Source organism: Amborella trichopoda, chromosome 4 (genome assembly GCF_054954075.1).
Source record: "Amborella trichopoda isolate Santa Cruz 75 chromosome 4, AtrichopodaSantaCruz75HAP2 v2.0, whole genome shotgun sequence".
NCBI classification, from domain to species: domain Eukaryota; kingdom Viridiplantae; phylum Streptophyta; class Magnoliopsida; order Amborellales; family Amborellaceae; genus Amborella; species Amborella trichopoda.
Genome location: NC_142339.1, coordinates 21100995 through 21113700, shown reverse-complemented (window position 1 = coordinate 21113700; position 12706 = coordinate 21100995). Strand labels below are relative to the sequence as shown.

Here is a 12706-nt window from a genome sequence, read left to right as displayed (position 1 = left end):
CATTGGCCGAGTCGTGTTTCAAAACAATGCGATGAACCCTCGCTTTCCTACAAATTGGGTGGCATGTCACTTGATCAAACTCCACAAGACTTGTCACATTCTTTGACTTGCATTGTCAAAATTACACTTACTCTTCTTGTTTTTTGCATCTTACTTGAGCAGATAGCTTCAAATTGTCACGTGTCTTGGAGTCCTATTATAATGAATACACTTTGTTCCTGTTTGTGGATTTCCAAAGCTTTCACAATTTAGTGATTTTTGTTAATGTAACAGTGCAGATCATACTTTATGTTCCATGGTATGGATGCCAACAGACCTGAACTGGTCTTCAGATACCTCCCTTTCCTCTCTTTCACTGAGAGCTATATTTACCAGGTACCCTGAAATTGAGTCTTGTGCTTCCTTCTTCAAGAAAAGGAATTAGTATAACATGCAGTGATTTGTTCAAAACAGTTGGATAGTTTCAATGAAGGTATTTTACATCCATGTTTCAATAGAGTGCCTACTGCTGAGCAAGATTTTGAATTTCTCCACAATTCATATAAGTTGGTAAGGGATTCTTTTGATTTGATGACCATCTGTTATGGTGAAGTACTGTTATGAATCTTAATGACTTAAATGAGCAATGCTGTATTTTAAAGGAGATGCAGAATAGTTATCAAAAGGTGACAAGTTCATTTCCCAATGCTATCAATGGTGATCGTTTTAGACCTCTTTCTCTTCTACTCGAGCAACATGGACTTATGAGTGACAGGTTTTTGTTAATAATTAGTAATACATATTACTTCTGGCAATTTAGACGTGGCTTTGTATTCCTGAATCACAGAAGCAATTACTTTCATTTTATATTGAATCTAGGTTACAGATGGAGTTTAGTTGTGGTAATGAGTATTGGGCTTTGGAAAGGCGCTTGTGCACTGATCTGATAAACAAGAAAAATGTGAGTTCACAATCTAGTTTTCTTTTTTCCATCACTGACATGGCTACGATTTCTTGGGTAATTTAAGAAATTCTGATAATCTAGGTAGCCAACATGTGATTGTGCTTGACTGTATTTGTTCATTCAACAAAAATTTCCTAAATCCTTTTCTAGAACATATTTGGAAAGCTATTAGTGGCAAGTATTATATGGTATTGAAATGTTTGTGGTTAATATCATGATACATATTTGAATGATGAACGGGGATAGGGGGATCAAGGATATGATAAAATAGTTTTGTAATGTGGGATGCATATATGGATATAACTATCCTATCCAATACACGCGCCCATAGTCGTGCAGAAAGTTGTGGATTGTATGACTTTTTGTGGACCCTTCTCTCATTTATATACAGTAATAGATCAAATTTTATTTTGAACCATACCCATTGAGGATGGGGGTAAAACTGTAAAAACTTGTTTTTCCCATCTTATTAAGGCAGCTAGGTGTGGCAACATGTAGAGCTGTCATCTTTTTTTCAAAAAAAGTAGAAGAAGAAAAACGCAAAAAAAACAAAATAAAACTGCTTTCCCCAATCTCTCATAAGGTGGCTGGCTTGGTGTGGCAACTTACACACTACATCTAAACTGGTGCATATATAGTAGACAAGTTGTGGTATATTTCTTTTGTACAAAGAAGTATCCTATACCTTTATTATGTTGATATTATATTTTTGATATATAATATCATGTGTATGTTTTCTATATATGTTTTGAAACATTAAAAGCTACTCACGTTACATTTTAGAAATATTACATTATATAATTTATTTATAGATGCCTAATTTTTGCCATATTTCTATATTTATTAGTATTCTAAGACTTGTTGGGATTTGGAGTCTTTAAAGTCCGCGAGAGCATGTAAATAATAAATATAGTGACTTGTGCACTTCAGTGGGAGTGTATTATTAGTTGATTGACCTAGGGTTGGGTGGTCTATAGCTTGGCTCATGTCTAAAACCCTTGTTCCTGCATAAGCACTAATGTTCAGGGTTTTCGGGAGGGTCATCCCTTGATGAGGTCGGAGAGACGCCCAGGAGAGCTTCTCATATCTTGTGTGCAGTTGTAGCACTAAAAGAGTAAGGCCAAATCCTCAATAAAACTTCCGCACGATATGTACATATGACAACCACATTCTAGGAACCAACCCTATAGAGAGATACATGTACATGTGCATAGAGAATCCCATTTGTACTCTAGTGATACGTGCATCTGACTTGCTCTTATGGGGGACTACAATCCACATATTAGGATTGTGATTGCACTATTTATTGGTTATGTTTGACAGGCCAATCATGAGCCCTTGGACATGATGGTGGGTCATGGCTCTCGTTGGTTGGTTTGAGAAGCTAGTTGTGGATTATGTTTTCTAACATGGGTGGAGGGCTTAATTGTCACTTTTCTTGACCTATTGGTACCAATCCACTTCTAGAGGTAATTTTTGAGTGTTTTAGAATTTTTAAGAATTTAAAAAATATTGTTTTCAATTTTATTTATGCTCTTGTGATTTTTGAATATTTTTTCAGAATTTTTTAAAAATGTTTTATGCATTAAAACCATGAAATGGGCATAATTGATATTTTGGACATTAAGAGGGGAATAGTGGGATCCCTTAGGGGGCCATGGGCCCAACTCCCACACATGGGGGACCCACATGGGACGTGGGGCCCACATGGGCCACATGCCCCACTTAGGTTGGCCCCCACTTATTTCCAATTTTTTCGAGATTTGTTGAGTAAATTCTCCCATGTGCTAGGGAAACCTTTAGGAAATATTCTATACGAGATTTTATTAGATTTAGTTGGTTGAATATGTTCCTATAATTTTGAGACTAGGATTGGGGTCATGGTGGTAGCACCACTTGAGCCCCAGCTAAAGTCTAGGCTTCCATTCTTACCTAATGCATTTAAAAAAAAAATATCCCTATGATTTTGAAAATTGACCAAACTATTTGACTTTAAATTTCTACAAAGTTTTGTGAGAGAAAAGAAATTCTTGTCAAAATAAAAGATATGGTTTGATTGGTCTTATCCTAAATTGACTAGTATTGGATAAGGGTTAAAGATTTAGGTGAGATATAGGTCAAAGATTCAGGGTATACGGTTCTTAGATTCCTTCCTAATCATGATAACTGATTTTAAGAATAGATGGCTCCGATTTTTTTTCCTTCTCACCTCACAAATTATCTGGGAATTGTAATTGAGATTGGGCATACCCTAGGGCCTTGAGGCCTATATAACGGTGGGTGCTCCCCTCATTCTCAGCACGTTGAGTTTAGACCTCTCTCTCTCTCTCTCTGCTCTCCTCTCTTTCACTTCTTCTCTCTCTATGCAGGTACACCCCACTTAAAAGGCAGGGCTATAAGGGTGGCACGTGCCACCCGAGCTAGCCAAGTTAGAGGGCATACGCAGCCCACCTTTTGTTTAGTTCAGAGTTGGTTCCTTTTAAGCATGACCCAACGTGTAAAGGGTTGGAAAGAAACCAAATTGTAGTCCATGCTCTCAATTCCAATTCAGTTAGAGGGTTTTGCCTGAGGTGCTTCCCTAGTTAAGAGGATTTAGCAAGACTAAAGGATCAGAGTGTGCCATAGGTTTGATAAGTACGTGTGGGGTGTATTAAGTTCCAAGGGACTAATCCCTGGCAAAAGGTCCATTTAGTCTTCACCACTTTCTTCATCAATTTATTTTTGGTTTTTGATTCTTATTTATTTTATAAGTCCTAATTGTATTAGGAGTCCTATTTGGATTAGGGTTCCTCCTATTTGGATTAGAGTTCCTACTTGGACTGGAGTTTATACTTAGATTAGAATTCCTAATTGTATTAGAATTCATATTGTAAGTTTGAATTCAAACTTTTATTTTGGCAGTAAGAATTAAAGATCCCTCGACGGTAGTAGGTTTTTTCTACATCGTAATGTGACAATTGTAAATAGAAATTTCAGTTATTAATAAAGAAAGAGAAATTTTTTGAAATTTCTACTTTGGAATTTATATAGCCACATTTTTCAAGAATATCTGGTACTGCTAATGATATCATATTGTGCCAATGCTAATAAGCTAAGTCATGAGTGTTTAGGCGGTTTCAAAGAATCTAGAACATTCTACTTCTAAACCAAACTTAAAATAGAACTTGATTGTCAAATTAAACCAAACTTAAAAGAGAACTTGAGTGTCAAAATTCTTTTTCAGTCTGGGGCTATTATTTCATTGAATTGTGTACTAGCTTAGATGCATAATGGCAATATTTAATTACTCATTGCAGACTCTCACACTCGATCATGTAAATTGGATATTTTTATTTGAAAGGCAAGTTCTATAGGACAGCAGTGAGACCAACTTTGCTCTATGGAACGGAATGTTGGGCGGACAAAAAACAATATATCCATAGAATGAGTGTAGTAGAGATGAGGATGTTGAGATGGATGAGTGGCAAGACAAGAAGGATAGAATTCGCAATGAATCTATTCGAGAGAATTTAGGCGTGGCACTAATCGGCGATCAAATGAGAGAGTAGACTTAGGTGGGCTGGCCATGTGTGGCGCCTACACCTGTTAGGAGGTACGAATTAATTCAAGTAGAAAGACTGTAAAGGCCAAGGGGTAGGCCCAAAAGGACGTGGTTGGAAGTAGTCCGAAAAGATATGGCGACTTATGGTCTCACTGAGGATATGACCTTTAATAGAGCAGAATGGAGAACTAAGATTCATGTAGCCGATCTCAATTAATTGGGAAAAGGCTAAAATGATGATGATGATGTTTAGAGTTCAATCATGTAGACTCTAATACACAATTTTACTTGGTCTTTTTGCTTATTGCGAAATATTTCCATGTATAAACTAAGTTGTATAAGGCTCAGTTGATGATGATTATGAAACTTAATCTTGTTTCTTGGTTTAAAGTCAGTGTTTAAAAAATTACTGTGCCAAATTAGGACTTGCTTGAGTCAATTGGGGTTCGGACCATGTTTTTCTGGAGGAAAACGTCAGTTTCGCCCCAAAGTCTTGTAACTTTAACTTTTTGTTAAGATATCATTGTTCCGACTTGGGACTCGCCCTTCTTGAGCCGCATCAATGACTCAGGTTCGGATCTTGTCGAGTCCAACCCCAGTCTGTGGCTTCAAACACTGGTTTGAGGAGACATATTTGAATGTTGATCATATGGATCCATACTATAATGGCAATTAAGCCGTAATTGTTTTATTTTTCTTTGAGCTATTGTTTACATGATTTTCTTTCCTGAACAAAAATTGTTCAGACACAATTGAAGCTTAGTGGTATTCAATCACAGGGAAAAAAACAATTACAGAAAAATTCGCAAAAGTAGTGTTTAAAGTATTTATAGGATCAAATTCTTAATGACGTATTCATAAAAACGCCATAACAATTTACTTAATCATTAAAAAACAAATTAACATGCGCCTTTTCAAGTGCTTGTGGAACAAATTACAAGTGACTTGTGTATAAAAGGAAATTAAAAATTGAATTCATACTTACAATTAAAGCTATAAATATGCTATTTAATAAATGAAGTGGAAATTGAGCCCCATCACAGGAAATATATTGGAGGGTACATAGCCCAAAAATAAAATAATAAAAAATTCATTGGATGCAATTCAAACCCTAAATTTACCTTATTATAAATCTTGATAATAAACCCAAAACTTTCGCTATAAGAAAGGCCTAAAATTTGTTTGTTGGAGGTGAGATATTTGGTGGTTTTTTTAAAAACATTTGCATCCTTCGAAATACTTCTTATCAGAAATCAGTCTTATTACTTTTAACTATCATCACATAAATGTAAATTTCGAATTTGAATAATTTAAAACCAAGAAAAATTGAATATCCAAAGAGCAGGATTCAACAAAGGACCTCTACAACCTAAAAAATCCAAAAAATAATTAACTTTGCTAAAATTGAAAATTGCCCCAATATGTCTCAGTTCTTTACAATGTCCATGAAGATTGGTTTGCAAAATTGAGAAAAATATTTACCAACCTTTAGTGCTAGGGGTTTTTTGAAAACTTTTTATCGTACTAAAGGATCTTCTCATAGGATTTGAGGGTTAGGGATTCAAAGATTTAAAAAACAGAAAAACTTAACTGCAGAAACATGCCCAAATTCAAATTCCCTCAGCTCTCGAAGTGAGCTCGTTTGGGCTTGGTGCTTGGTGTGCGGTTCAAATGCCCCAAGATCAGCTTGCACTGTGAACTAAAGTCCGAAAACCCTAAGCTCCGTCTGAACTGTCTTGAATTGTCTGAAAACCCTAAGCTTGCACTGTGAAGTGGTTCGACCTGTTTCAAGTGATATTTACCCAAATCATTGTCCAATGTTCAAAACATGAGACCAAAAAGAAGCGATATGGTTTGTCTGACCTTTAAGATGACCTATATCGAAGGTTGTCCGATGTTTATGTCTTTAACAAAATAAAAAAAAGATGTAAATTTTACTGGTCCTATGTTTTGATTATCAAACATAGGGAAAAATTAGGGAAGAAAAAGGGCATGAGGTGTTTTTTAGAAAAAGGGCACCCATCCAATGTCGTAAATCTTCTGGTGTATTTCCGTGTAATCATCATCATCATCATCATCATTATCATAGATTTTTCCCATTTAATTAGGATCGGCTGCGTATTTCCATGGAACATTTCCATAAAATTGTATCAGTCCGTATTACCTTAATTAAATACAGTATGGACATAATTTGTCCTTTTTATTTTGTAGTACATAAACTGCCTTAGGACTTTTACATTGTACATATCCTTACATGCTATAGATAATATAACATAAGCATAGGGCTAAAATATATATAAAGGACTAATGTGCCCTTGTGGGTCACATCTGTCTACGAAAAGCATTAGCAATAACAATATGAGTTCGCCGGCTTACTAGCAATCCATGTTATGCACATTCTTCTTTCTGGATAAACTTTCTTGTACTTTCTGTGCTTTTTGTGATCTGTTCTTTGGTATGACTAAATCGAGCTCCATAGATCCTTGAATGTAAATGTGTCTTCTGCTGCCTTTGACAAATGTATGAGACATTTATAGGCGAGTGGGTCGATATCTTTTGTTTTTTTTTTGGGATTTATATAAAAGAAGTGAAGAACAAGTCAACTCCCTGTTGAGTACAGTTGGAAGTTTATTTGTGATCGAGATTCTTAACATTCATTTTCTTAGAGTTCTCATGAAGTGGTCTCTCAAGTAAGCATTTCCTTTCTGGAGGAGCAAAAATACATAAAGGGTTATGAATGTTGAAACTGCTGTGAATGCAGGCCTCAAAGGAGGAATACTTTTTTTTTTTTGCTTGAGGATGTGCAGCTGAGCATTGGGTCTGTGGCAAACACATACAATTCATGTTATGCAGTGCCTGTGTCTTTTGTGGAAGGCAACCTACTTTCAATAAGCAGTGCTTTATGTAATTATGGTTTCTATTGAGTTTCTGTGATTCTTTCAATTTCTTGACCCTCATTTATGTATATGCAATTCTCGGTCCTTGTTGCTAGATTGATGCTACACACTATCATAGTTTAAGTTGTGATAACTTTGTTCCTATTACTTGAGCCAAACTGGTTACTTGAACCAAACTGGTTTATGTATCTTCTTCCATTTGTTTTGAAGGTATTCTGTTATTACAGGCTTTTAATTGTTCTTTCAGATTTCTATTAATGATGTCATGAGAGCTATTCATCTGAAGTCTTTTGACTATCGAGTTTTGAACCTCTTGTTATATAGATTGAGAAATGAAGAGGTAAAGACCGCACTAATTTCTTTCTATTTTTGATCTCTTCAAAGCAATTTCTTTGGTTTCAATTCACTGTTGTCAAGACATCTATTAGGCTATTACATACGAGGGAAATTGATCATGCAGAAGCATTTTACCTGCAGGGGAACGCCCTCATGCCTTTTTGGTTTTATGGTTCTTACCAATCTACTGTTGTAATATATAGAGTAAAGTGGATTTAATTCTGGACCCTCAGTTTCATGCATCACTTGTATCTTTTCCTTTTTCAGTTAAGAATAAATCAAGCGTTTTCTCTTTGGAGTTTGTTTAGCATTTTTTAATGTATCGAGTGGAGCTTGTACCCTCCCAAATCAGTAGGGGATATATGGTCTTAACATTTGGACAACTGGATACTTTTTATTGATGATGAATAGAATATGGCTGTTACTCATTGAGCTATCTAGGAAAACAAAAGAAAGTTCAACTCATTTTATCTCACATTTTTTCATAGCATGCAACTATTTTTTCATATCAGTGGTGATTTCTTCCTGTAAAATTAATTCCTTTGTGATTTCATGCCTCCATCCAATCTTTCCAATGTTGTCTCATATTTACTATGTTGCACTTTGTAATGCTAGCATGATAAGCCTACATCTTCATTGCTAAACTTTAAAGGAGTGGCCATGTGAAACTCAAGGTAATAAATTCAAAAATAATTTTTTTTCTTTTATTCAATGTACCTGAATTCCACTTACATGGCTGTCACACCCCAAGAATTTATAATATTGAGATGTGACAGTCAAAACATATATATACGTCTAGATAGGACAAATTTACAGTGGCGAGGTCTTACAAAGTAAATAAAGAAAGCTAGCACAACAACAGTATCTTCCAAGGTTGATCTTGACTAGCACTCAAAATGAATCCGCAGTTATCCTGAAAAAATATTTACTATAGTTTGATGAGTTTGGCTACTCAGTTAGTGATCATCATAATCCTAAAAATAATCATGGTTGAAATATATCAATATTTTCAAAAAGAAGATCTATTAACAGAAATGTATTAACAGTTTCACTTTCAATAAATGCATAATTAAGTATAATCCGAATAATTGAAATGCACATAACACTTTAACGGCAGTGCATAATTCAAAGGATTTCACAAAATACCCTACTGGCGTCCCAAGTAGGTCACCTGTATACCCCATCAGCGTCCTGATAAGTCCACTTAATCCCTATCGACGTCTCAGATAGGTCCACTTAATCCCTGCAGGTCCGCTTATACGTCACCGGCGTACCGGATGAGTCCACTTAATCCCTACCGACGTCTCGGGTAGGTCCACTTATACCTCACCGGCGAACCGGATGAGTCCACTTGCATACTTAAATTATTTCTAAATCTCTTTAAACATTCGAAAGCGGCAAATATCATGTACTCAACATATCACTGAAATCATTAATATGAATCTCACTGACACCATTAATAACAGTCACTTTCAATAACATTTCAACCAATCAAATATTTTGGGCTCAAATTTAGAAAGGTAGCAGTTCGTAAAGACATTCTAGCATAATTGCGAATCTAATATGTATAGAAAAACTTTTATAGAAATTCAAGAATACGAAATTATTACAATTTATGGGATGTTAATTTGCAATTAAACATTTCACAACAATACTATAATCAAATACAAAAATGTCATTTTTCAGATAATAAGGCAGTCATTTGCACATGAAATTCACAATGTCTAAATATTTGAAAACAGTAGAAAGAAATTTCACAATTTTACTAAAAGCAGAAATATCACATTTATTTCTAATAATTTGATAGTATCTAAAATTTTCGAACAATAGACAAGAAAAATAAATAAATTTATTTTTCTAAGAATTTACAACATTTAAAATTTCTAACATAGATAAAATATCACAATTTTTATTAAAAAGATTATTTTTCAAGATAATGAGGTCGAGTGCGCATAAAATTTATCACGCTTAAAATTCATGATAATACGCAGAAATAATTATTTCATTTTATTTTTAAAAAGAATGGATTATTTTTCGAGACAATGAGGCCACTTACACACAAAACTTATAAAATAAAGATCCTGGATGGAAATATCACTATTTATTAAAAACAGACTATTTTTCAGGAAGACGATGTCACTTACTTAAAATAATTTGAGAGGGAGCTTCCGATAAAAATTCGGCTAGAGAGAGAGAGAGAGAGAGAGACCTCGCCTCTCGTATTTAAACTCTTACTACACCTTATAATAATATTTTATTAAGTTACACCTCATACGCGAGGTGTAACGTTTATATTACCTCTTATACGCTTAATGCCCACGTCCACTGGACGTGGCAAGGCAACAGCAAACAAACAAATTCAAATTAAAAGCTTTGAAAATGGTGATGTTCCCTAAGGACTATCATGCTCATATGGACCATCACTTATTAGAAGTTTTTTTTTTTTTTTTTTTTTTTTTAAAGTTTAAGATTGTTACATTCTCCCGCCCTTAAAGAAATTTAGTCCTCTAAATTTATGTACCTGATTACTGAAAAAGATAGGGATATTTTTCTCTGATTCGTCTTCTCGTTCCTTAGTCGACTCTTCTCTTGAATGGTACTGCCATAATACACGGACTAAAGGAATCTCCTTCTTGCGCAACACTTGCACCCTTCTATCCAATATCAAAATTGGCTGCTCAATGAAGGATAGGTCCTTCCTGATCGGTAAAGGTTCATATTTCAAGATATGAGATGGGTCGGGCTAATATTTTCGTAGTGAAGATACATGAAAGACATTATGGACATTTGCCAATTCGGGTGGTAAGGCAAGTCTATAAGCAACACCTTCGATTCTTTCCAGGATTTCAAATGGTCCGATATAACGTGGGTTCAACTTTCCTTTCTTGTCGAATCTCATAATGCCCTTTATTGGTGAGATTTTTAGGAAAACTCGATCACCTTCCTCAATTTCAAGATCTCTCTTTCGGTTATCGACATAACTCTTTTGCCGACACTGAGCTGTCGTGAGCCTTTCACGAACTAATGCTATTTTATCTGTGGTTATCTGGACAATTTTTGGCCCCAAAAGCATTCTTTCACCAACCTCGTCTCAACATATGGGTGACCTGCATTTCCTTCCATACAGGGCTTCCTATGGTGCCATCTGAATACTGGCTTGGAAGCTATTATTATAAGCAAACTCAATCAAGGGTAAATGGTCATCCCAGCTTCCTGTAAAGTCAATAACACAGGCCCTCAGCATATCTTCCAAGGTTTGGATGGTCCTCTCCGATTGTCCATCAATTTGGGAGTGAAAGGCAGTACTAAAGGTGAGTCTTGTCCCAATGGCTGACTGTAGTTTAGCCCAAAATTTAGAAGTAAACCGAGTATTCCTGTCCGATACAATACTGACAGGAACTCCATGCAACCGCACTATTTCCTTAATGTACAACTGGGCCAGTCGATCCAAAGTGTACGTCGTGCGAATCGGTAGAAAGTGGACAGCTTTGGTCAACCGGTCCACAATGACCCAAATGCTATCCTGTCTTGAATTTGTTCTAGGCAAGCCAGAGACAAAATCCATAGAGATGTGCTCCCACTTCCATTCTGGCACGGATAAAGGCTGCAACAACCCAACGGGCCTTTGATGTTCAGCTTTTACTTGCTGGCATGTCAGGCATTTAGACACAAATAGTGCTACCTCTTTTTTCATATTATTCCACCAAAAGGTTTTCTTCAGGTCCTGATACATTTTAATACTTCTGGGATGTATCGTATAACGAGAATGATGTGCTTCTTCCAAGATAGCTTTCTTTACACTCTCATCATTCGGAACACAAACCCGACCTTTGAATCTTAGCAAATCCTCACTACATATAGAGAATTCATCTCTCTTTCCTTGCTTCACCTCTTCTATAATTGTTATAAGCTGAGGGTCTTTCTTTTGTACCAATCGAATCTGTTAGATTAATTGGGGTTCTGCCTTAATGTTGGCAATCATACTTACCACACCATTAATGGACGGAGTTGGATGTCAATCCACTATTTCCTCTAACAATCTCATTTCTTGGATCATTAGATGAGCTAAGACTCTTGTAGATTTTCTACTTAGAGCGTCGGCCACAACGTTAGCTTTTCCTGAATGATAATGGATTGTACAATCATAATCTTTTAAGAAATCCATCCATCTTTTCTGTCGCATATTTAAATCCTTCTGAGAGAAGAGGTATTTCAAACTCTTATGATTCGTGTATATTTCGAATTGCTCACCATATAGATAATGCCTCCATATTTTCAAAGCGAATACTATTGCCACTAGCTCCAAGTCATGAATTGGATATTTTTTCTCATATTCTTTCAACTGTCTGGATGCATATGCCACTACTTTTCCATATTGCATTAATACACAGCCCAAGCCTTTATGTGAAGCATCACTATAAATCACAAATCCCCCACTTCCCTCAGGAATAGTTAAAATAGGTGCTGAAGTTAATCGAACTTTTAGTTCTTGTAAACTCTCTTCACATTCACTTGTCCACTCAAATTTGACATTTTTCTGTATCAATCGAGTCAATGGGGTTGCGATTCGAGAAAATCCTTTTACAAATTTTCTGTAATATCCTGCCAATCCCAAAAAGCTTCGAACTTCAGTCACATTACTTGGTTGTTTCCAATTAACAACAGCTTCAACCTTTGAAGGATCAACTGATAGACCTTCCTTTGATATAACATGTCCTAAAAATGTCACTTGTTCAAGCCAAAATTCACATTTACTAAGTTTGGCATACAATTTCTTTTCTCTTAATATTTGCAATATCATTCTTACATGCTGCTCATGTTCCTTCTGATTCTTGGAATAAATTAAAATATCATCGATGAATACTACAATAAATTTATCCAAAAAGGGCCTAAAGATCCGATTCATCAAATCCATAAATGCAGCCGGTGCATTGGTTAATCCAAAAGGCATGACTAAAAATTCATAATGGCCATACCTTGTTCTGAAAG

General features: G+C 35.6%; 1 protein-coding gene across 50 annotated transcripts in view; it reads left to right on the top strand.

Annotated features, from left to right (window-relative positions):
• The window catches only part of LOC18423397 (ATP synthase subunit B), a 45974-nt gene that overhangs the window by 13619 nt on the left and 19649 nt on the right, over positions 1-12706 (top strand). For 26 of the 50 annotated variants that reach the window (XR_016053371.1, XR_016053373.1, XR_016053372.1 and 23 more), the window contains 5 exons: positions 274-375; positions 454-549; positions 642-754; positions 859-940; positions 7629-7721. Coding sequence is in view for 41 of the 50 variants with exons in the window: in XM_088863853.1 (XP_088719979.1) it covers positions 274-375; positions 454-549; positions 642-754; positions 859-940; positions 7629-7721 (486 nt within the window). In the remaining 9 variants the exon portion in view is untranslated. Of the gene's footprint in view, positions 1-273; positions 376-453; positions 550-641; positions 755-858; positions 941-7628; positions 7722-7858; positions 8146-12706 lie in introns of those variants that run through there. The other 24 variants (XM_088863863.1, XM_088863860.1, XM_088863862.1 and 21 more) reach the window with 7 other exon arrangements.